General features: G+C 40.5%; 2 protein-coding genes across 7 annotated transcripts in view; one reads left to right on the top strand and one right to left on the bottom strand.

Annotated features, from left to right (window-relative positions):
* The window catches only part of thada (THADA armadillo repeat containing), a 355,281-nt gene extending 338,360 nt beyond the window's left edge, over window positions 1-16,921 (bottom strand). For 2 of the 4 annotated variants that reach the window (XM_072580667.1, XM_072580670.1), the window contains exons 1-5: window positions 16,621-16,855; window positions 14,413-14,507; window positions 11,486-11,616; window positions 1,897-2,045; window positions 1,331-1,363 (exon numbers count right to left, since the gene is read on the bottom strand). In XM_072580667.1, coding sequence (XP_072436768.1) covers window positions 1,331-1,363; window positions 1,897-2,045; window positions 11,486-11,616; window positions 14,413-14,507; window positions 16,621-16,696 — 484 coding nt within the window. In that variant the 5' untranslated portion in view covers window positions 16,697-16,855. The other 2 variants (XM_072580668.1, XM_072580669.1) reach the window with 2 other exon arrangements.
* A 553-nt stretch (window positions 16,922-17,474) lies between these two features.
* plekhh2 (pleckstrin homology domain containing, family H (with MyTH4 domain) member 2) overlaps window positions 17,475-26,651 on the top strand; it is a 115,997-nt gene continuing 106,820 nt past the window's right edge. For 2 of the 3 annotated variants that reach the window (XM_072580661.1, XM_072580660.1), the window contains exon 1: window positions 17,476-17,796. The gene's annotated coding sequence lies outside the window, so the exon portion shown is untranslated. Of the gene's footprint in view, window positions 17,797-26,651 lie in introns of all 3 variants that reach the window. The other variant, XR_011961817.1, reaches the window with a different exon arrangement.

The raw sequence follows: 26,651 nt of genomic DNA, 5'->3' as shown, positions 1-26,651 counted from the left end.
ATGCAATGTGGAGTCTCATTATTTTACAAAAAGGTGTCCCAGCTATAAGGTGCTTAGCATACAAAGAATATGTAGTGATTATTTCTCCAAAGTTGAAATAACAAATAATTCATGACAATTCAGAATGGCACTATCATTAGTGTTTCAAAGTCCCTTGACTGGTCTCAGAGACGGCTTTTACCAAACAGTAACAGGCTTTTCAAACCAAATATGACTCCAAGGTGAACAGTCAGGCTTTCTGAAATGGGCAACTGCAAGTGGGAAAAGACAAGGGTAAAACATTTTGCCCAGGACCTGCAAAGATGTCATTCTGATTGAGCAATAAACGTAATCTACTAAAATTGTGGTAGTATTGCACATTTTTCAATTTTTTTTTAAATTGTATAGATACATGTGGGATAGGGTACTAAAAATGCTCAAGCACTTCAACAAATAACCAATGTTACTGGAATCTTTTATGCATTAACACCAACCCAAACGTGTTCCAAATTAAATTCAAAGTAAAGCATTTCATTTTAGTCTTAAACAACTGTCCAAAGGTTATCACAAATGTTCGGACTAAGCAACTTAAGTTGATTGGTTTAACACGGAAGACAAGGTATGCATATGGTGAGTCAAGACCAAGAGGATGTGGCCAAATTTCATAAATAAAGAGAGCAGTTCACTCAATTCCACTTTGTGTACAACTTATTGATGAAAGATTACAAAGGAAGTGGAATGATTGTAACAAAATAAAACTAACAGATATAAGAGAACATTCCAAACTCAACACTTGAGCAAAGTGTTTGTGCCAATACAAAATGGATACTCTGATCCATCCATGTATGCACAGTTGCACCAGTGATGTCATGTCAGAGTATACTACAACAGCAATAACAATAATTTGTTTTCAGCTCCTGAATCTGAGAAACTGGAAAACTTCAACCATCCCTCGAGAATACAGCAGAATAGAAGGTGAACTTGCTATAAAGCAGAAAATATGGTTGAAAGGCAAGTATTCAGATTGGTGGAACATGTAAACAGATTTTTTTCAAGGTGCAAAGCTGAGACCAATATTATTAACAACTTACACAAACACTATGGACTCAGGAAGGAGAGCAAAGTTTAAACATTTTCAATTGAGAATATGGTTAATACAGGAGGTGAATGAAACATGGTATAATAATAAATGAATAAACTTGCTAAGTATTTGCAGCTGTTAGCTTGAAACAACTCTGGAATTAAAATTAATTGAAAAACAATGTTGCAATTTTTCATATCTGCATTTGTTGCTCCATCTAACACTGTCATCGCCTATAAGTGCAGCCAAATATAAAACAGAACAACCTACCCTCCAAATAGAGGTACTGTGTACACATTTCACCTGTGTGAGGATACAAATCAGAGTGATTACTTTATTAAGCATGCATCATAATTAGAAACAATGATAATACATTATCAATTTCCTATTCATTCCTGTCCAGGACCTCAGGTTGGTCTTTTCTTTCTCGAAAACCTTCATTTTTTTTAAATCAAAAGCCAGGCAAAGTCTAATGATAGAAGGCATAGGAAAGGCAGTTTTCCACCAGCTGGAAAATTACAAGGGATAATCAATTTTCAATATCATACAGAGAAAGAGTAAAAAGCAGTTTGAAGAAAGTCATCAACACAGAGTATTGCTTTATCACAGTTATTAACATTGCATTAGTTTGGATTGTTTCAAGTGAAGAACCAATTCAAATGTAATTGGCTAAATAGTGTCCTTCTAACTGCTAGAGTTCAAAGTTCATGCACAAATCAGCTGCATACACACCAAAGAAAAATGTAAGATGTAGGAAGAACATAAGATTTTAACAAAGCAATATAGAAGTCTTGAACATAAAAATATTCAATCTCATGCAATTGATCAAATCTTACCCAGGCTAAAATTCTCCATGCAAGCTGCAATGGAATCAATCACCTTCCTGATATGGGATTTATCCACAATCAACATTTCTTTCTTTAGGCAACTGATTAGACAACTAACCACTTCTTCCTTCAAGTTTTCAGGAATGCCATTCAATGCACTGCAAAAGGATATTAGCGTTAATTGTGAATGAAGCATTTGGTGTAAAAATGTTAAAAATAAGCATTTGGTGCTGGTGTGCTCCATATTAAAATTTTTTACATAGTACAAAAACTGCTTTGTTGGAAGTCATAGAGTCATAGAGATGTACAGCACAGAAAGAGACTCTTCGGTTCAACCTATCCATGCCGACCAGATATCCTAACCTAATCTAGCTCCATTTGCCAGCACTTGGCCCATAGCCCTCTAAACCTTTCTATTCATATACCCATTCAGATGCCTTTTAAATGCTGAATTGTACCAGCCTCCACCAATTCCTCTGGCAGCTCATTCCATGCACGCACCACTCTCTATGAAAATGTTGCCCATTAGTTCCCTTCTATGTCTTTCCCCTCTCACACTAAACTATGTCCTCTAGTTCTGGACTCACCCACCCCTGGGAAACGACCTTGTCTATTTAACCTATTCATACCTCTCAATTTTGTAAATCTCTATATGGTCATCCCTCAGCCTTCGACGCTCCAGGGAAAAAAAGTCCCAGCCTGTTCAGCCTCTCCCTATAGCTCAAACCCTCCAACCCTAGCAACATCCTTGTAAATCTTTTTTGAACCCTTTCAAGTTTCACAACATCTTTCCGATAGGAAGAAGGAGACCAGAATTGCCCGCAACATTCCAAAAGTGGCCTAATCAATGTTCTGTACAGCTGCAACATGACCTCCCAAATCCTAACTCAATGCTCTGACTAATAAAGGAAAGCATACCAAATGCCTTCTTCACTATCCTAACTACCTATGACTCTACTTTCAAGGGACTATGAACCTGCACTCCAAGGTCTCTTTGTTCAGCAAAACTCCCCAGGAACTTACCATTAAGTGCCCTGATTTGCCTTTCCAAAATGCAGCACCTCACATCATTACACAACAGATGCAAGTCAACATGCCTCATATTAATGCAAGCCCCTTGTTTGGCAGCAAGTTATTTTTACATGTTAACAAATAAATCAAACAAACAATGTGCATGTATCAGACAGTATCAACTCAAAAATATTAAAGACAGATTAAACTGTTGAATCACATTCTACATAAATAGTTGGTCAACTCTTGCATTGAAATGTAAACATTTCAAACACAAAGAAAAACAGAATTTTTGAAAATTCATTCACAGGATGAGGGGATCACTGGCTAGACCAACATTTATTGCCATCCCTAATTGCCCAGAGGGCAGTTGAGAGTCAACGACATTGCTGTGAGTCTAGAGTCACATGTAGTCTAACCCAGGTAAGGACAGCAGATTTTCTTTCCTTAAGGACGTTAGTGAACCAGATGGGTTTTTCCAACATTCAGCAATCGTTTCATGATGGTCATTAGAACATGAACAGTACAGTACAAGCCCTTCAACCCTTGAAGTTGTGCCGAACTTTCATCCTGCCCTAAAATCAAACTAACCTGCATATCCTTAATTTTACTATCATCCATATGCTTATTCAAGTGTTGCTTAAAATATCCCTAACATATCTGACTCTACTACCACTGCTGGCCTTCCTGATGAAGGGCATTTGCCCGAAATGTCGATTTTTCTGCTCCTCAGATGCTGCCTGACGTACTGTGCTTTTCCAGCACCACACTCTCAACTCTTACCTCCAGCATCTGCAGTCCTGACTTTTGCCTACCACTGCTGGCAGTGCATTCTACACACCTACCACTCTGTGTAAAGAACCAACCTCTTACATCTCTCTAAAACCTTCCTCCAATCACTTTAAAATTATGCCCCCTCGTGATAGCCATTTCCACCTGGGAAAGTGTCTCTAGTTATCCACTCTATCTATGCCTCTCATCATCTTGTACACTTCTATCAAGTCACCTCTCATCCTTCTTCACTGCAATGAGAAAAGCCCTAGCTCCCTCATCCTTTCTTCCTAAGACCTACCCTCTAATCCAGGCAGCATTCTGGTAAATCCCTCTCTAAAGCTTCCACATCTTTCCTATAATGAGGTGACCAGTACTGAAAAAAATATTCCAAGTATGGTCTAACCAGGGCTTAGACTCTAATTGCAGATTTTTAAAAAATTGAATTCAAATTCCATTATCTACTATGGTGGGATTCAAATCCAGGTCCCCAGAACATTGCTTGGGTCTTTGGATTAATAGCCCAGCAATAATACCACTGGACCAATGCCTTCCCATGGTAATGGTACATTTAAAATTAGCTTGGGTAGAGTAATGATGAAAATAAATCTCTTGATGTTGGCAGTAGAAATCTCTTGATTTCTACTGGAGTGTGGAAATATAATATAAAAGTAGAACTTGCCAAAATATACTTCATACAACAGTTTTCACTCATCTCTGACAACCATGATTGAAATATAACCAGATTTACTCTGAAATAATGCATTTTAAAACTTAAACCAAAAATATAAAATAATATGAACACAAAGTCTTTCAAAACAAAATATACATTTGCAAAAGTATTAACAGTTGCTCCTCGACACATTGCAAATCTTAGCAAATTTTGAGAAGATCTGTAGCTCAGGTTGAGGTTCTGGATGTCGGTTTGCTCACTGAGCTGGAAGGTTCATTTCCAGACATTTCGTCACCCTATTAAGTAACATCTTCAGTGGGCCTCCGGGTGAAGCGCGGTTGATAATTCCTGCTTTCTATTTATATATTTGGGTTTCTTTAGATTGGTGATGTCATTGCCTGTGGTGACAAAATTTCCTGTGGCAATGTCATCTCCGGTTCTTTTTCTCAGGGGGCGGTAGATGGGGGTCTAACTCAATGTGTTGGTTGATAGATGTCCGGTTGGAATGCCATGCTTCTAGGAATTCTCATGCGTGTCTCTGTTTGGCTTGTCCTAGGATGGATGTGTTGTCCCAGTCAAAGTGGCGTCCTTCCACATCAGGATGTGAAAATACTAGTGAGAGAGGTCATGTCATTTTGTGGCTAGTTGATTTTCATGCATTCTGGTGACTAGCTTTTTGCCGGTTTGTCCAGTGTAGTGTTTGTTACAATCCTTGCACGGTATTTTGTAAATGACATTAGTTTTGCATGTTGTCTGTCTAGCGTCTTTGAAGTCCATTAGCTACTTTGTTAGTATGTTGGTGGGTTTGTGGGCTACCATGATGCCAAGGGGTCTGAGTAGTCTGGCAGTCATTTCCAAAATGTCTTTGACGTAGGGGAGAGTGGCCAGGGTTTCTGGATGTGTTTTGTCTGCTTGTTTGTGTTTGTTGCGAGAAATCTGTGATTGTATTCATTGGGTACCCGTTCTTTTTGAATACACTATGTAGGTGATTTTCCTTTGCTCTGCATAGTTCCTCTGTGCTGCAGAGTGTGGAGGCTTGTTGGAATAATGTTCTGATGCAGCTACGTTTGTGTCTCCTTTAATGTAACAGTCCTGTTTACATCAAACAACATTAACCTGGCCAAGGAAACACTGACTACTCTATTAGAAGACCCAAAGACACATACACCAAACACCACTAACTTCATCAACAAGGACAGTATCATCAAGCTAGTGAACATATGCCTTACCACACACTCTTCACCTTTAAATAACAATACCTACAGACAAACCAACAAAACACCCATGATCAGGGTTCTTAGCAGAGGCAGTCATGCAGAGACTTGAACAAACCGCTTTACCAACCATCCAACCTAAACTTTGGGTCCGCTATGTGGATGACTCCTTTGTCATGACTGAACAAAACAAATTAGAGGAAACCTTCAAGACCATCAATAATACCCTTACTGGCATAAAATTCACTAAAGAGGAGGAAAACAACAACAAACTGCCATTCCTAAATGTTACAGCAAAGCGAAAAACCAATGGGGAACTTCAAACCAGTGTCTACAGGAAAACAATACATACAGACCAAATATTGAACGACAGAAGCAATCACCCCAACATCCACAAAAGAAGCTGCATCAGAACATTATTCCAATGAGCCACCACAGAGGAACTACACAGAGCAGAGGAAAATCACCTTGTGTATTCTAAAAGAACGGGTACCCAATGAACGCAGTCCGCAGGTTTCTCAGCATCAAATCCAAAACAAGCCCAGAAACCCTAGCCATTCTCCCCTACATCAAAGACATCTCGGAAATGACTGCCAGACTACTCAGACCCCTTGGCATCACGGTAGCCCACAAACCCACCAACACGCTAAAACAGCAGCTAATGAACTTGAAAGGCCCTATACAGGCAACATGCAAAACTACTGTCATTTACAAAATACCGCGCAAGGACTGTAACAAACACTACATTGGACAAACAGGCAGAAAACTAGTCACCAGGATACATGAACATCAACTAGCCACAAAACAGCATGACCCACTCTCACTAGTATCCCTACATACAGATACAGAAGTACACCACTTCAACAGGGACAACACATCCATCCTAGGACAAGCCAAACAGACACGCATGAGAATTCCTAGAAGCATGGCATTCCAACCGGAACTCTATCAACAAACACATAGATGGGGTCTAACTCAACCACCCTCTGAGAAAAACAACAGGAAATGACCGCCACAGGAAATGATATCACCAACCCTAACATATAAACAGAAAACAGGAATTATCAACAGTGCTTCGCCCAGAGGCCCACTGAAGATTTTACCTAGTAGGGTGACGAAACATCTGGAAATGAACCTTCCAGCTCAGGTGAGCAAACCTACATACAGAACAATGTAATAATTGCCAGATTTGCAACCACAAATTCTCAACTAAATACATTGGTACCAATTACTCCCATGGATGACGCAACAGCAATACTTTTAAGGGACTGGATTCCCAAACTTTTTTTTCATCTTGTACAATAAGCCAAAATCAAAGCAATAGCACGAATAAGATCTATGCTAATTCACAGTCAAATCAAGATTTGAAATGGCAGTCATAAAGGCACAGTGTTAAACCCCTGATAGCCAGTCTATGAAGGAAGAAACCATTGCTAATTTTTATTCACAAAATTAATCATTTCAGGACTTACTTTGTGTTATTAACTGCCTCTTTATAGGTGAACAAATAACTACAGAGTCATTACCTTCAATCTGCAAATATTTAATCTCAATTGACACAATTACCATATACCCCATAACAACAGTATTGTGCAAAATAAGGGACATTTCATGCTTCTCCCATGGGGTTCATGGTATGGTGGCATTATCACTGGACTAGCAAGTGAAAGACTCAGTGACTGTTCTGGGGACCTGGGCTTAAATTCAATAAAATCTAGAATTCAAAATCTAATGACGACCATGAAAGCATTCACAACTATCATAAAAACCCATTGCATTCAGTAATGAAAATGCTATTCTTAGCTGATTTGGCCTACATGCAACTCCAGATCTGCAACAATGTAGGTGACTCTTAACCACCCTATATATCAGATTGTTAAGATGTCTCAAAAATGAAAGGAATGAAACCAACAGATCACCTGACATCAATCTAGAAGACAGATGAGAAAACAGAGACACAAATAGAGACACATGCCAAGATTTGGAGAACTGTCTTTCAGACTGTTCATGTAAATAGAACTGTACCTCACAATCTTTGGGTATGCTCTGTTCCACCCTGTAGGAGACCCTAGAGAGATAGTTGGCAGAACAGTTTGGACAGAGTTATCCTGAGAGTCTTCAACACTGACTCCAGATCCAATTAAGTCTCATGACATCATGAAGAATTAGTGTTCCTCCATGCTGAACACCACTAGAAAAAGCACTAAGAGTGGCAAGGGTGAAGAATGTACTCTGGATAGGAGACGTCAATACAGCACCACTTCTGCCCAAGCTGGTCAAATTCTAGAACTGCTAAATTAAGTCTGTGGCAGGTGGCAAGGGATGAACAAGAGGGGGAGAAAAAAAAATTCGCAATTCACCTCATCCTCACCAACCTTCCTGTCATAGATACACCTGTCCATGACAGTATCAGTAGGAATGAACACTGCACATTCCTTGTGGAAAGGAATCTCACCTTTACGTTGAAGGTGGAACACTGTTTGACACCATTAATTGGAACATACTTCAAACAGATCGACAAACTCAAGTCTCAGCACCCATGAGGTACGGTGTGCCATCAGCAGCAGACTTGCACTGAAACACAATCTACAACCAGATGGCTTATTTATACCCCATCCTAACATTATCATTGAGCTAGTGGATAACTGCTTGCTCAATGAAGAGTGCAGGAGCACATACGAGACACAGCACCAGGCAGACCTAAAAACGAGGTGAATCTATAAAACGGAACTACCGACTAAAAAGCATAAGCTGTAAGTGATGAACAGGGTTACACGATTCCATAACCAGTGAATAAGATTTAAGCTCTGCAATCCTGCCACATCTAGTTGTGAATGGTCGTTGACAATTAAATCACAGGAAGTGGAATATCCTCAATGATGAGCTGGATTACTCTCATCATTGCAAAAATAAGGCGAAAGCATTCGCAACATTCTTTAACCAGAAGTACCAAGCGGATGATTCATCTTGGCCTCCTCCAGAAGTCCCCAGCATCACCAATTCAGGGAATTTGATTCACTTTCAGAGACTGATATCAAAAACCTGTTGGAGATGTTTGAGCTTATTTGCTTGTCAGTATCCAATAACATTCTGGCAACAGAATTGAATGACTGTTCCAGAATCTGCCAAACTCCAAGCCAAGCTGTTCCAGTACAGCTGCAATAGTAGCATCTACCTGACAATGTGGAAAATTGCCAAGCATATCCTACACACAAAGCAGAACAAATCCAACTCAGCCTCTTACTACCCTATCAATCTACTCTCAATCATCAGCAATGATGAAAATGCAGCATTAAAAAACACTAGAAAACCTATAAGCAATGGGAATCACTGAGAAAATTCTATGCTGGCTGAAGACTTATCTAACATAAAGGAAGATGACTGACTTTGTTGGAGGTCAATCATTTCATTTTGAGAGCATCAATGCAGGAAATCCTCAGGGTAGTCTCCCAGACAAACCATCTTCAGCTACTTCATCAATAATCGTTCCAGCATCATAAGGTCAGAAGCGAGGATATTCACTGATGATTCCACAGTGCTCAGCAGCATTCATGGTTCTTCAGATATTGAAGCAGTTTACGTCCAACAGCAACATCACCTGGACAATATCAGGCTTTGGCTGACAAGTGGCAAGTAGATACCGTATCACATAAGTGCCAGGCAAAGACATCTCCAACAAGAGAGAATCTAACTACAGGAGAAAGTGAGGACTATAGATGCTGGAGATCAGAGCTGAAAATGTGTTGCTAGAAAAGCACAGCAGGTCAGGCAGCATCCAAGGAACAGGAGAATCGACGTTTCGGGCAAAAGCACCTTCTTAAGGAAGGATTCCTGAAGAAGGGCTTATGCCCGAAACGTCGATTCTCCTGTTCCTTGGATGCTGCCTGACCTGCTGCGCTTTTCCAGCAACACATTTTCAGAATCTAACTACAGCCCAGAATCCCACGGTCATAGCGGGGTGGGGTAAAGGCTGTCACTATTGACCAGAAACAGAACTGGACTAGCCATATAAACATTCTGAGCAGAACAGCTGATCAGAAGTTAAAACTCCTGCTGTCAGAAACTGACCTCCTGACTCATCAAAGCCTGTCCACTATCTAGACAGCACAAGTCAGGACTAAGAAGAAATAATGCCTTTTTTTTTTTCGATGAGTTCAGTTCCACACAGCACTCAAGAAGCTTGACACAATCCAGTACAAAGCAGCCAGATTGTAACCACATTTAAAAATGGTCATTCTCTCCATCACACTGATGTTAACTAGCAAGTTACAAGGTGTATCGCCGAATTTCACCAAAGTTCTTCAGACAGAGCCTTCCAGCAATCAATACCATCTGGAAAAGGTACGGTAGCAGATACATGGGAACATTACCAGCTGCAACCTTCTCTCCAAGCCACTGACCATCCTGACTTGGAAATGTATTGCTGTGCCTTTTGTGGCATTAGGTCAAATTGTAGAACGCTCTCCTGAATAGCATTGTGGGTCTATTCACACCAAATAGACTTCAGTGGTTCAAGGTAGAGGCTCACACCCACCTTCTCAAGGAAACCTTGGAATAGGCAAATAAATGCCGTACCAGCCAGCATTTTAAAGTTTAAATGCTCAATTCCCATTTCAAAAAGCCTATTTCCATCTGTTGATCTTGTTGTTTATCCACAAACAGGTGTCAAATAATTTCCTAGCACAATCACACACAATGTTTTTCTCAACTGCATGACAAAGTGATGAATATTCTGGAAAATGTCCAGAGGATCAGGGAGGTCAGCAGAGTGAGAAAACAGAGTTAATGCTTCAGATCAATAACTTCCTTCAGAACAGAAGCATCTCATGAAAGATTATTAACCCAAAACATGAACTGTGTTTCTCTGTTTCCAACATTTTCTGTTTTTATTCCAGGTTCACAGGATGTTTCACGGTTTGGTATTAGCGATAAACTGCTGGTTTAACTTTAAGATTGTCATGATAGTGGTAAATCACGGAAAATCAATATTCACCTTCCAACATTTGATTTTTAATACCTGGAATTTTCTTGGACTAAAACAGCTTTAAACTAAAAAAAAGGAAAAAATACTGACATAATGGCTGCAGTAGTCACATGACCAAATTGAGCCTTGCTCACGATACAAACGCACTAAACAAAGAAAGTGTGAACCGAGATTAACTTTTGATAAAAAGGCACCAAAACTCATTCATGTGTTGAGAAATCCTTGCCTATTTTTAACTTACACCTCTGAAAATTTCACATTTTGTAACGAAGGTCACCTGCAGATTGTCCAAATTGGAATACGCAAGAGAACAATATTCCAGTAAAACAACTTTTGAGCAGAAATGCAAGATGTATGGGTAACACACAACTGAAAGACTATTTCCTGCTTGTTTGCCCTCAACTTTCATTAAAACGATGATCGGTGAATTAGTAAATAGGAGAAAGATTTATTCACGCAGAACTCAACGTTATTCACAGATTTCAATGCTGCTGAAGAGACAAGTAATTCATTAAATAGTCACAGTCTTAGGTTAAATACTAACTCAAGGATTCAAAGGACCTTTTTTGAAAAGGTGTGCATTCTTGACTTCTTACTTTTGTAACAGACATACACGACTTTGTAGACTTTGCACCATTTGATTGTGTTCAATGTTTTATTTTATTATTTTTCTGAGTGTAAGTAAGTAATAAAATTCCACATTCTTTTATTCAAGGAAGTCTTTTAGTTGGCTCCTTCATTATTATTAAGCAAACTATAATTATATAGTGTGATACAGAAACAAGCTAAAAGTAATTCCAAGTACTTCTTGTGGTCAACATGGGGGTTAAAAAAAGGAGGGGGGGGGGGGAGCAGATTCATTATCCCCTCACCTGGTCAAAACAAAACCTCAAAACTTTTTAGGTCACTTGTAAATGCACTGAAAAGAAATACTCCATGGGTTACCTTGCTGTTGCTCTTTTCAGGGGGCTTCTGGATTCTAGACCCCAGTAAATTCTAACCAATATTTCCATACAGGTACTGCTCTGTGAATGATGCACATCATCTCCGCCTAGTTTTCTTAACATACAACCAATCTGAAATGTAGAGAAAAACATAGCGATTCGTGGAAATTTTAGATTGAATAAAACATGACATTTCAAGCTTCAACAGGAGGGAAAGTGTGGTCAATTCAAATTTGACTCACCTTCAATAAACAAGTGAAAAGCCAATGAAATGCGTTCAGATTTTTAAAAAGTAAATCATGCTGTAGCTTACCCAAAGAACAGAGTAACATAGCTTGCAAATCCCAGAGAGGAATAAGCTAATCAAACTATTTGTTGAAAGGCTTTTCTTGAATATGATTCCAATAATGATTGTGAAAAAGAAACAAAGTTTTATATTTACCAGTGAGACAAGTAGATAACAGAAAGTAAAAGAATGCTACTCTTTTGTCTATGGTAGGAGAAACACATGGTGGAGGGAAGACAGAGACTTAGTTTACATACAGTAGTGTAAATAATTGTACTGAAGTATTAGAAATGGTGGCTGATATCTAAGGCAGCTGTTATAAAGTCATAAAAATGTACAGCACAGAAACAAACTCCTTGGTCCAACTTGTTCATGCCGACCAGATATCCCAACGTAATCTAGTTTGATTTGCCAGCACTTGGCCCATATCCCTGTAAACCCTTGCTATTCACATAGCCAACCAGACGCCTCTTAAAATGTACCAGCCTCCACCACTGTACCAGCCTCCACCACTTCCACTGGCAGCTCATTCCATATACACACACACCCCAACCAACTTCTACATGAAAAAGTTGCCCCTTAGGTCCCTTTAAAAGAGTTTTCTCCTCTCTCCCTAAACATATGCCCTCTAGTTCTGGACTTATCCCATCCCAGGGAAAAGACCTTGCCTATTCACCCTATCCATGCCCCACATGATTTTATAAACCTGTATGAGGTCAAGCCTCAGCCTCTGATGCTCTCGGGAAAACAGCCCCAGCCTATTCAGCTTCTTCCTATAGCTCAAATCCTCCAACCCAGGCAATATCCTTGTAAACCATTTTTGATCCCTTTCAAGTTTCACAATATCCTTCCAATAGAAGGGAGACCAGAATTACACACAAGATCCCAAAAGTGGCCTAACCAACATCCTGTACAGCCGCAACATGACCTTAGTCTATGAAATCAGTTCCTGGGAGTATAGGCATAGCAACCATTTGTCATTAGATGGCAAACACCTTCCCTCCACCACAAGGTCAGAAGTAATGATTACACAACATTCATGATTTCTTGGACACTAAGCAGTCATGTTCAAAGGCAACACGTTCTGGACAATATATAGACTTGGGCTGACATGTGGCAAGAAACATTCATGCCACACAAATGTCAAGCAATGACCACCTCCAAAAGGAAACAATCTAACCACCATCCATTGACATTCATTCATGTTACCGTCATTGAATCCCCTACCATCCAAATAGGGTTACCAATGAACAGAAATTCAATTGGACGTCCCATATAAATATAGTGGCTACAAGAGAAGGTCAGAGACGAGGAAAGCTGCAGCAAGTAACTTACATCTTAATCCCCCAAAGCTATCAGGCACATGGCAGAATTGTGATGGAATACTCCTCACTGGCCTGGTTCGGTGCAGCTCCAACAACACTCAAGAAGCTTGATACCATCCAGGACAAAGCAGCCCACTTGATTGGCAACACATCCACAAGCATCCATTCCCGCCACCACCAACACTGTGGTGTGTACAATCTTCAAGATTCACTGCAGAAATTCACCAAAGACACTTCGACAGCAACTTTCAAATCCATAAGCACTTTTATCTAGAAGGAAAGGGTAGCAGATACAGTGGAACACTACTCACTGAAAGTTCCCCTCCAAGCCATTCACAACCATGACTTGGAAATATATTGCTGCTCCTTCACTAGCGCTGGGTCAAAATCGTGGAATTCCCTCCCTAATGGCATTGTAGTCTACCTAGCCTGCAGCAGTTCAAGATGGCAGCTCACCATCACCCTTTCAAGAGAAACTGGGGATGGGCATTTAATACTAGCCAGCCAGCTACACCTATGTCCCATGAGCAAATTTAAAAAGAGAAATTCTAAAGTAAAGTAACTAGAAATGGCTGATACACATGCCCTCATTGTTGTGTTAGAAAGTCAGGTCATTGAAAGGTCAAATAGAACAGCTCTAAAGTAGACTGATAGCAGATGATGCTCATTGGACTTAGTACTTAAGAGCTGGTTTAATTGCCCTTGCCAAGCTTTGCATATAAATTGATTAATTGGAGATGGTGATTTATTAGTGGTCTATAATACATGAAAGGTATCTGGAGTGATTTAACAGTGTGAAAAATGCCATACAGTTGTGCGTAATAACATCTCTGGATATAAAGAGAAGAAAATTGGAAAAAGACAGAAACAACAATGAGTTGGATAATCTGAAGGGTTTGCATCCATACTGTATGACTCTGTGGTCTGTTAAACATACATTACAAAGGTAATTTCAAGACTTCAAACCTAACCTCCAGAAAAAGTAACAAAACATTTTAGAAGTACCAATTCGGTGATCACATTTTCTGTTTGTTACAAATCCTTAATGTAATCCAATAATGTTTTGAGTTATAATTGAAATGGAGTGATGCATTTACATGATCATTACTTAATAGCACTGCAGCATGATTACTTGCACTAAGGCCCTTAACACATTTTTTTTTAAAAGTCAACTGTTCAAATCACAGTTGCGGAAAAGATGTGAACATCACTTTCTGAAAACATAAATTGTGCCTTCAACTTCATGACTATATTTGTCTGATACTGTTGCTCAGAGAAGTGTTTGAAATGAAGCCCAAAGGAGCAAAACAAACTGACCTTCTTTAATAAACACAGTTGTTGTATTCCCTCAGTGAGCTGTGCACATTCCAGCAGAAGATTTGCAAGATCATTCTTCTCAACACTTACTATGCCTGAGGGTAAAAAGATACATTGATTCTCCAACAGTCTAGTGAGGTATGGTTAAATGTGACTTGCTTGTGTACTTGTGGTAGGATGTTTGCACATTATTCATTACAATCTATTGTACTTGTAAGTGGATGCAAAGTGAATAAAATCACTTACAGAATTAAATTTAAAAGCATTTTAACTTTTCAGATCAGGCAAAAACACGTGTAACATCTTTAAGGAGCTCATACTGTTGTAAATTCCAGGAACAAAGTTAGAGTAGCTTGCAGCAACCTGAAGTATATATCACAAACTGCAAAACAAAAGCTCACTGGTAAGAAGGTGGCTTTACTAGTTAAAAATATCAGCATTTCAGTTAGTATCAATACTGCATCCAAACTGTACAACAAGAATTCACCATATGATTTAAAGCATAACTTCTACAGAATACAGACAGGTTGCTTCATTTTCAGGGATGCTGCCTTTTGGATGAAGCATTAAGATAACAGTTGTTCTAATAGCTCAGGTACACTTGAAATGTTTGACACTATTGAAAATTCTAAATTTTTGGCCGATAGTCCAGTTTGTTACAATTCCAATTCATCCCTTCACTTTTGTAGGATCTTATGAACAAATCTACTGTCACAATTAGATTAGATTATTTACAGTGTGGAAACAGGTTCTTCGGCCCAACATGTCCACACCGACCCTCCGCACAGCAACCCACCCAGACCCATTCATCTACATTTACCCCTTAACCTAACACTATGGGCAATTTAGCATGGCCAATTCACCTAACCTGCACATTTTTGGACTATGGGAGGAAACTGACACACCCGGAGGAAACCCACACAGACACGGGGAGAACGCGCAAACTCCACACAGACAGTTACCTAAGGCGGGAATTGAACCCGGGTCTCTGGCACTGTGAGGCAGCAGTGCTAATCACTGTGCAACCGTGTAACAGTAAATGCACTATGCTGATTCATTATATGTGTGACATAAATATATGTATTGCTCAATGTTTGAAGTCATATTTACAGAATCAGAGTGCAATCATCACAGGAGGTTGATATTTGGCTCATGTTCATGCCAGCTCTTTGCAAAAGTAACTCAATTAGGCCCATTCCTAGTCCTTTTCATGTAAGCCTGAAACAATTTTTCTTTTCAAATGATTATTCCCTTTTAAAGTCACTGTTAGATGTCCACTTCCACACTCAGTCAGTGCATTCTAGATTCAAACAGTGTGGTCTTTCTGCTGCCTTTGGCTCTTTTACCATTCATCTTAAATCAGTGTATGCTACAAACAATTCTGAAAAGGAGGTAGCCCCTCAGGTATAATGGAATCAAAACATTAACTTTACTTCCCTCCCCACAACTGCTACCAGACTTGCTAAGTTCATCCAGTATTTTCTGTTTTTATTTCATAGAATCCCTACAGCATGGAAACAGGCACTTTGGCCCTGCAAGTTCATACCAACCATCTGAAGAGTATCCCACCCAAACCCATTCCGCATTACTCTACATTTACCCCTAAACTCCACATCCCTGAATACTATGGGCAATTTAACATGGCCAATTCACCTAAGCAGCACATCTTTGGATTTCAAATTTCTAACATCCACAGTGTTTTGCTTGAAATGTCATTTGCCCCTTCAGCTCATGGAAACAACTTTTCCCGATTTACTGTTCGAAATCTTCCAAACTTTGAGTCTCTAAGGAGACAACCCCAGTTTTCTCAAGCCATTCATGTTAACTGAAATGCCTCATCCCCAGAACCCTTATGTAAATATTTTATGTGCATTATCCAAGATCTCCACATACCCTCGATGTTACAAATTCAGGATAAAATACCCTTTAACACACGGGCCCTACACCAGGGTTTTCCAAATTGAAATTAGAAACCCATATGCACTAATACTTCATGCAATTCGGATTTCTTAATCGTGAGCTCTGTTTGCAAAGTGCTGCTGCTGCTGCTTCATTGCTGGATAAATACCAGATCTTCCAAGGCCTGCACACAGTGTCCATTTGGTGCCGGGTTACACACTGTATGTATCTGCGGCCTAAGCTTGGGCACTGTGCCTACAAGCCCGGATTCCGGATTCTGATGCCTGCAATAGACAAGTGTTTACTCACATTGCAATCTCTCTAGCTGATGCTGGTCAAGCACAATTCGACCAACCTCGAGGACCTTCTTCTTCTTTAGAACCATCTCCACCACAGTTGTTTTCCCGCTTGGAAACTAAGAACTCCCTTGGAGATAACTTCAGGAAAGGGACTGGAAAACAATATTCATTAAAAATTAAAAGCATTTAAGAAGGTGCTTCCATTACAAGAGCCGGTTCCTATTCGCCGCCACGCATCAACGATAACCCACATGAACGTCAAAAGCATCTCTTCACGTCCAAACGTCTCCACGCGAGACTCGATCGCAAGGCCCGCCCCCCTATGCGCACCGTCCGCGCTCACTGGTCCGCCCCCCGCGAGACTCCATCGCAAGGCCCGCCCCCCTATGCGCACCGTCCGCGCTCACTGGTCCGCCCCCCCGCGAGACTCAATCGCAAGGCCCGCCCCCCTATGCGCACCGTCCGCGCTCACTGGTCCGCCCCCCGCGAGACTCCATCGCAAGGCCCGCCCCCCTATGCGCACCGTCCGCGCTCACTGGTCCGCCCCCCCCGCGAGACTCCATCGCAAGGCCCGCCCCCCTATGCGCACCGTCCGCGCTCACTGGTCCGCCCCCCCGCGGGACTCAATCGCAAGGCCCGCCCCCCTATGCGCACCGTCCGCGCTCACTGGTCCGCCCCCCGCACGCTTTGACCCCGCCCCCGCGCGCGCTGATCCGCCCCTTGCACGCAGCGGCCCCGCACCCTCACGCACAAACCCCGCCTCCAGGCGCGCCGATCCGCCCCCCCCACAGCTCTGACCCCGCCTTCCCGCGCACCCCAAACTAACTAAAAGGCGAGCACGTTCGGACGGCCACCCGATTGGTGGAAGGGTACGTCAATCAAAGAATGTCATTTAGCATGTATGACCCTTCCTCTATGCTCCCAGGTGGATACACTGCGCTAAGAATCCGCTGACAGCCAGCGAGCTGAGTGTGGGAAAGTTATCGCCTCTTCGGTGCAGTCTCATCGGCATGGACAAGGGGAGAGCAGTCGTACCATCAGCCGGGGAGACCGCAGCTCGCCCCACGCCCAAAGCCCGCTTTGACATCTGCCCTCAGTTTCTCCTGGCAAGTTTAACGGAGGGGAATAATAGCACATTGAATTAGTTAGACGGCTGTGGCAGTAACCGAGACGTGGAATCTTGAAAGTGAGTACAGCATTTTTTCCAAGATTAGTTGTTGGATCTGATGTAACTTCACTGACAGCACAGTGTAGAAAAGATGAGGTTAAGGCGCACTTTGGGAGTTCTCACAAATGTAGCGGTCATGGTTTGAATACCGTTCTCCCCCAACAAAGAAACATTTAGTGGGAACTATTTGAACAAGTTGTTGTGAAAGCATTACTCAGATAGTTATTTCGAGTCAATCATCTATTTGTTTAGTGTTCGCTTTCTTTTAAGAGTGGGTGTTAATGAAAAAATACTTTGTCACACATCGTCAGCGAATATTTCGAAGTGTGGTTATATTCTGGGTTTGGACATTCTAGTCACTCGCTAGTCTTTTGAATAAATACAATAAAGGACCTTTTTTGTGAAAGCCGCTGCAATGTTTGCAGAACTTTTGCGTTGTCTACAGTTTTGCTCCAGACCAGATAACGGTTTAGCATAATTATGCATTCAAAATTTATTTATTTCTACATGGATCGGAGGGTTTACTTTCTTTAGCGATAAACTAATAGAAGCCACTAGAACGTGTATTCTGAATTTAAAACAGAATTTATGATACGTTTTATGATAGATAAGATAGCAGTAGAGAGGATGTTTGCACTGGCGGGTGAAACTAGGACAAGAGGGGTAGCAGATTTGGGACCAAATTGAGAAGGAACTTATTCACCCAGAGGGTTATGAATCTATGGAATTCCATGCTGAGTGAAGTAGTTGAGGCTTCCTCATTGTTTTAAAGGCAAGATAGATAATTATTTGAACAGTAAAGGAATTAAGGGTTATGGTGAGAGGGTGGCTAAGTGGCATTGAGGCCACAAAAAGATCAGTCATGATCTTACCGAATGAGAGGGTGGGCTCAAAGGGCCTGATGACCTACTCCTGCTCCTATTTCTTATGATCTAATTCAGGCTGTACAGAACTTTATGTTCTTACACAGTGGTTTTCAGGTATTTTCAAATTTTAAACCCTGACTGGTTTTCCAATATCCTTTATGGAAGGAAACCTGTCATACATCTCAGTTTCACTGAAATGCTGTTCCGGACCCCCATCAATGTTGGTAATTCATTCGTGTCTCTTTTGGACACATAGTGATGAGCAATAAAATGTTGAGCATGGGAATTAAGACTGTTTTTAAACCCATCACAGTTAATGGTTTAAACCTGTAAACAACTGAAAATGCAATATTAAGGTATGTGTCAAAAGTATTTCTTCTTGACTTTTGGACAGATTATTAGTCTTAAAAATAGTAGGAATTTGGCCTATTTTTCAGCTGACTGTGAACTAAAAAAGATCTTCACCCACATGGACATGATGTACTTTTATTTTGTTAACCCAAGAATCCTTGATTGCTTTGCAGCTCAAATATCTGCCTTACTCACCCTTTTTAATATGTTCTGTGGCCCAGCATCCACTGTTCTCTGTGAAGGAAAATTCCAAAGACTAATGATCATATGAGAAAATAAATTCCTCCTCATCTCTGCCTTTAAATTGGAGATACCTTTTTTAAACTGTGCCACACCCAGTTTGAAATTCCTTTAAAAAGGAAACAACTTGGGGTATATTTTGTCAAAGTCTCTTAGAATCAAATGTTTCAACAAGATTGCTTCTCATTCTTCTAAATATCAATTAGTACAACCTGCTATACTCAATCCTTCCTGACAAAGCAAACCCTTCATCCTAGGAAATAAGATGCAAGTTGTTTTCAGGATATTGCTATTGCTGTTGCTTAGGAGTTTTAGATTTGGATTTACCTGATAAAGAAGCCTTTGTCTACATTTTTCTTTTAAAATAGAGTTTTCTGTATTGCCTGACTGTCTTGTACAAAATGTTCCCCAGACAGGAATGTTGCTACCAACTTCAGGATCCCAATATGAAGAAATGATAAGGGTCCTGATTCAATGCTTGCAGATAGCAAGACCAGTTCTGGGAGATGGCCACTAATTTGCTGTCTTCACAATCACTGATAAGTTAAATTCTGTTAAGTTAAAAATCACGCAACACGCAGGGTATAGTCTAATAGTTTTATTTGGAAGTACTGGCTTTCGGAGCACCACACCTTCATCAGGTGGTTGTGTGATGGAGCGGCGCTCTGGAAGCTAGTGCTTTAAATAAACCTGTTGGACTATAACCTGGTGTTGTGTGATTTTTAACTTCGTCCACCCCAGTCCAACACCGACACCTCCAAGTCATGCCCTGATAAGGATGACAAGTAAGCTTTTATGTTGGAGGCTCAGTCAGTGTACTGGTAAGTCTGCATCCTTGCCAGCCTGAGGAAGAGAGGGGAGTGCTGCTATGGTAGGTCACCCTGTTTGCACAACAATGAAGAAGTAAGCAACATCTAGACGCACAGGTCAATTGGGATGAAGGAGAAACACTTCAGGTGGATTGGAGTGGGATGTATAGCTTCTGGCCTCAAATCTCGTGTGCATCGTGTATCCTGCCGGCCACCCCCCCCCCCCCCCCCCACCCTCCATCCCACTTCACACACAAAAATGTCTTCAGCAACAAAGTCACTATTATTGAATTGACATTGTTGGGAATCCTGCTCTGCCAGCAACAAAATATTGGCAAAGCCTCAACTAACGTATTTGGAGACATGACCCTGTAAACTGGAAAGCTGATCTGACTCCCAGCAACCTCACTCATGCAGGAAACTTCCCTGAATGTGGGAATGCATTAGGAAATTGTTCCATCAAGGCCCCACTTCCATTTTTACAGTTCCCTCTGCCTCGAAGCCCATCAGCACAGGGTCAGGAAATGTATCCACTGGTTTTCAAGCTCATTTTAAAATATGTACTTTTTCCATTAGTTAAGTGGACTATCCATGTTATCTGAAACCCTTTCAGAATGCAGTTATAAAAGTAAATTTAGGAATCATATAGTTCTTAGGCTTATGATAATTATATACATGTATTTGGCTTATATTTGAGACATTTCACCGCACACAGACAAAGCCCTGTACAGTACTTTTGAATGTAGAGTGTAAGTAAACAATTTTAGGTTCTTCTCATTGTTTTTGCATTTGAAGAGATATAGCAAAATGTATTTACTAAGTGAGTTGTTAATGTAACAGACCTTTAATTGTTGTTTCATATATGGTGAATCTTGAACCATTGAAGACATGGGTTATATTTGCTTGGAGATAAGTGGCTTCAATGAATAAAATTCCCAAATGTAATGAATAATATTTTACTCATTCTGTTTTATTGGTAATATGTGAGAAAGGATATGCATTTTTCAGTGCTTCATCACATTTCTCAAATGCCAGAAAACTCTTCTTAGATACTTTTTATTCATTCATAGGATATTGGCATCACTGGCTAGACTACTATTTATTGCCCAGAAGGCAGTTAGTTGTCAACCACATTGCCATGGGTCTGGAGTCATACATAGTCCAGACCAGATAAGGATGGCCCTAAAGAATGTTATTGAACCAGATGAGTTTTTCTGACAATTGACAATGGTCAACATTAGACTCTTATTTCCAGATTTTTATTTGATTCAAATTCCACTATCTGCCATGGCAGGATTTGAACTTCCATCCCCAGAGCACTACCCGGGTCTCTGGATTAATAGTGCAGTGATAATATCATTAGGCCATCACCTCTCCAGAAACTGGAATCTAGAGACTGTTATAATGTCGAAAAAGCTAACCTTGCTAACACTGCATCCAATTGTTGTTTGAATAATTTCAGTGTCCATACTCCCAAACTCTGCCTAGGAGTCTCTTTCAAATATTCATGACTTTGGATGTGATGGAAGACTTCCTTGAAGGATTGAGTATAGCAGGCTGTACTAATCCTTGACTTCCTTAGTATCGTCTTGAATGCGTTTGAACCTGTATCCCCATATATTATCGCAACAGTTTAATTTAATTTAAAATACTATTCCATATTAACTTTCTACATAATATTACTAACGTATATGCTTATATAAAATTACCTTGTGAGCCAAAAGTTCACACTGATGATGCTAGAAAGCAATCTTATGGCTACATTTCTGAGCAGTTTCTGCTTGCTTGAATATCTCCCCACTCCCTTTGCAGCTAGATCTGAAAAATGTAATCAGGAATCAGTCAGACCAGAGCATTTTCCAGTTTGATCATCACTTCTTCTAATTTTGTATTATTTGCATTGAATAGGTCAGGTTTTTTTTTGGCTTTGTTAATTGTTGTTGCTTTGTATTGATTTGTCATGTTGAATCTACTGAAAATCTTGGGCTCTTCTGGAGCAGTGATAGTGTCCTTACCGCTGAGCCAGAAGGTCTGGCTTCTAGTCTCACCAGTTTCAGAGGTGTGGAACAATGTCTCTGAACAGGTTGATTAGAAAATATCAACTGAAAGTTTGGGAGCCTCCCCTTAGCTATTTCAACACTATGCAAGGATGTCTACATCTCCCTTTTTCTCTTCTGATATGCAATATTTTCAACTTGTCTACATCTGCAAATTATTGCCTTAATATATATTTAGAAAGAGATAATATCTTTGAAAACACATAACATAAATTCGACTTGAAAGATAGCCTGCAGGGAGTTTTCGAATAATCAACTTGAGATAAATAAATACTGAAAATGATGGAGGTAATCAGCAGGTCAGGCAGTATCTGTGGAAATAAACATAATTAATATTTCTGGATGGAATATTTTGTCAGCACTGAAAAAGGTTCAGTAAGTAAGGAAATACAAAGGCAGTGAAAGGGTGAAAGAACAAAAGGAACGTCTAAGATGGGTTGGAAGGCAGAAAAGATTAAATGATGAAACGGATGATCAAGAAAAAGAAAATAAGTAGATAATGGGACAAGTGGAGAACCAAACTGTGGATCCAGAGAAGTGTAAATGGGAATTGCAGCATCACCAGCAATAACAACTGAAAAGATTTAAGGGAAGAAAGAAGGCATATTACATGATCTGAAATTGTGGATCTCATTGTTGAGTACAGAAATCTGTACAGAAATCTGAGTTGAAAGATGATGTGCTGTTCCTTGAGCTTATGCTGAGGTACACAGAACCAATGTAGGAGGCCAAGAAGAGAGCACTGTCATGACTCATCGGGAAGCACATTGGAAATCAAGCCCCACTATTCTCACATATGTCACAAAATTTAAACCTTTTCAAATGTATACACACTATTCCACTGATTGTCAGGCCCGGGTTGATAGAATATATGAATCAGGTTTCTGTCCTCTGTGCACAATTTTTTAAAAAGCGCAAAACTAAAAAGGCAGTGTTCACAGCAGACAATGGGCAGGCAATACATCTCCTCTACATGCTTGGTAAGGTGCTATGGGGGTCAAAGGGAATGTCTGATGAGCAGGCAGCTCCTTGCAAAGGGAACAATTCCTTTGGAGTGCTGAAAAATGAGGGGAGAAAAGATGTGGTGCTGTCATTATACCAGAGGTGGCGTGGCAATAATGTCATTGAGTTTCAGATGATAAACACATAATGCTTGTGTATCCAGTCCCTCAGAAACTAAGCTCCAGGTCATTTGCTTCTCTGAAGCACTAATAAAAATGGAGTGTTCCTAAGGTAGAAGATGAGATTTTACCATTAAAGCGGTTGCCATGATTTAAGGTGTGCAGTTGATGCATGCCTGTTCTTTCACTAATTACATCAGATGACAAGAACATGGAATTAAAAGAAGTTAAGTTTCACTTATTTGGAGTTGTGCCAAATTTTAGGACTGGAGAATGTAAACAAACTTAGCTAGTCTTGTGTTTTCCATTACAAATTCTCTCCATCTACTGTATGGTCTTAGACCTGGCATTAACATGTTCACCGTGCACTGCCTTCTATCCTGAAGGTGGCAAGATCCCCAAGCGGAAGATGAGGTACTGTTCCAATGCAAGCTAAATTACAAAAGGAGCAAGAGAGTGCATTCTAACGCATCACGAAATAGAAATCGTCAACATTTTACCATCTCTGAAAAGAGACACAATCTAACCACCGTCCTTGACATTCAATGGTGTTATATTACTTAATTCCCCCAGAGACGGGGCAATATTATCTCTGGCAACAGAGGGTGTGTGTATGGAATGAGTTGCCAGGTGGTGGTGGAGACTGGTATAATTACAACACTTAAAAGGCATCTGGATGGGTACATGAATAGGAAGGGTTTAAAGGGATATGAGCCAAGTGCTGGCAAATGGGACTAGATTAACTTAGGATATCTGGATGACATGGACGAGTTGGACCAAAGGGTCTGTTTTCATGCTGTACATCTTTGTGACTGTCTGGCTGTATGTTGAGGAACATCTACTGTCGCCAATTGGAAGAAGCATAATCTTGTGATGCTCCATGCTATAAATAAAATTGAGAAAAAGGGCTGGGTTCTTTTCAGGCTGTTGTGGTGCAGTGGTCTTGTCCCTACCTCTAAGCTAGGAGGTGTATAATAATATCTCTGAAGTAGATTTATTGAAACTAAAAGAACCCAGCTCTTGAGATTTTCTAACCATCCTGTTCAGAGATGTTACTCTGGAGCAAGTGGGACTTGAACCATGGCCTCCTTACTCATAGGTGGAGACACTACCACTGAACTTGATTTGATCTCCGACCTCTCAATCAACCCTGCCTTTAGTTTTATTATTGTCACAGTGAACTTGGTATGCAGTACTTGTAATTTGTCACTTGTTTTAATTTGTTAACTGGATGATGTGGTGGTGAATTGTTTTTAAAAAGTGTTGGATTCTTGATTGAAATGGATAAGTTGAAGGATTTCCTTGTGGGTATGCACCTGGGCCTGGCTAAGGAGCTGAAGGCAGCAAGCCGTATAAGGGTCACAGTTTCCAATTGCCTATCCCTCTTTTACTTGTGTCCAGGTCTTCTTTGTGGAGGGAACACAGGGTGTGTACCAACACCTTTTGAGGCTTTTAGAGAGAGATGGGAACTGTGGGGGCTGGAGTGCATTAATTCCACCTCCAACTCCATTTTAATTTCGTGACCTCCCTCCTTCCCACCCTTCCTTCATTTTTTTTTTTGTGATTGCTGTAATTCCCTGGTTAACTGTTGGAAATTTATTATTTGTATTAATTGGATAATTGGGTGACATTGGTGGAATTCTAAAAACAAAACCTGGGTTCATTAGAGTCATAGAGATGTACAGCAAGGAAGCAGACTCTTAGGTCCAACTCATCCATGTTGGCCAGATATTCTGAATTACTCTAGTCCCATTTGCCAGCAGTTGGCCCATATCCCTCTAAATCCTTCCTATTCATGTACCCATCCAGATGCCTTTTTTAAATATTGTAATTGTACCAGACTCCACCACTTCCTCTGGCAGCACACTCCATACGTGCACCACCCTTTGCTTGAAAAAGTTGCCCCTTAGGTCCCTTTTTAAATCTTTTCCCTCTGACCCTAAATCTATGCCCTGTAGTTCTGGACTCTCTTTCCCCACACCACCGCCCCCCCCCCCCCCCACCCCCCCCCCCCCTCCCCAACCCAGGGAAAAGACACTGTCTATTTATCTCCTGTCTCTTTTCCAACCCTTCTACTGTTGTTTTGTTGTGCCTAGGGGGCAGTACGTGTCATTGTTGCTTAAGGTAAGCAGATGATTTGATGGTAAGTTTTTTTAAAAAAAAGTTCTTTCCCAGTGGGGGGGTTGCCTTCTGACAGGGAACGAGTCCAAAAGGGAAATATAGAAACTGGTATTTGTGCTAAACTATAGATTTATAATAAAAACCCTTAGACATCTCTGAAAGTCTCTTTCTGTCTAATTCAACTTATGAATATTGTTCTGTGAACCATAGTTTAGTCTTCAGCTGACTGAGGAAAAGAATATTTGAATACCACGATTTTGTACCTGAGATTAAGGGTTTGTTTTACCTGACAGCAATGATTCCTACACTCCACTATACTCCAGAGACCTGCAATGATCTACAGCAGATATCTTAAGAGTGGAGAAGTACCCCCTATGGTCTCTTCATAACAGCCTCCAACCTTATTGGCAGGAAAGGTCATCCAACGTTTTCCAAGCCAACTTGCTCTGCATTGAGATACTAATTATTCAAAACCTGCTTTATTGGCCAGCACATATCATTTGTATGCCTGACACCAAACTCCCAACTGAATTGCACTAGTCAGAATTCAGTCATGACATATGATTCCTAGCAGGCGATCATAATGATTTTCTGAGTCCTCCCAACACCCCTGAAGAGTTTATACATACTGCTGGCTGAGTGAGTGGGAATAGATTTGCATTATGAGTTGGTGGTACTGAAAAACATACGAGCCATTCATGCTATTCAATCCTATTTTGGGCAGTTCGCCAGCCAGAAGCACTGTAACAATCTGCTGAATGCTATTATCATTCAAAGTTTGTCTGTGCTGCCTGCCTCAATAGCTCCAAGCACAGACTAATCAGAATTCATGGTTTCCCTGTCCAAAATCTGAAGTGATTTCCATGTTAAGATCATGGAGTGTAATAGAGTAAAAAAACCTCCTCAGAAACATTGATGCTTTATTTATGTTTTGAACTTTATTGAGATGGATTTAATTTGTTTTCTATATTTTACCTTTATAATCCATCAAAGTTGCTGGGTGTTCCCTATGATATTTCATCCACAGGACTATGTAACACATTGAATGCTGCACGCCTTAACACTTTATGTTCACAGAAAATAAAAGTATTATGCTGCAAACAAGAGAAATGTATCACAATAGTGGAGTTAAATTAATGCTTTACCACAATGCTGCTGAACACTTGTACGTTTAGAAAGCAGGCAATGGAATGTAGAAGCTGAACGTGAAACTGTTGACCCCAAAAAACATTGTGGAGCTCAAAAGGGATTACACAGGTTGGAGAACTGTGAACCCCTCTTCGAGTCTCCAGTGGGCCAATCGGTAAC

This window comes from Chiloscyllium punctatum, chromosome 11 (assembly GCF_047496795.1).
Source record: "Chiloscyllium punctatum isolate Juve2018m chromosome 11, sChiPun1.3, whole genome shotgun sequence".
Lineage (NCBI taxonomy): Eukaryota > Metazoa > Chordata > Chondrichthyes > Orectolobiformes > Hemiscylliidae > Chiloscyllium > Chiloscyllium punctatum.
This window is presented reverse-complemented; position numbering and strand designations above follow the sequence as displayed.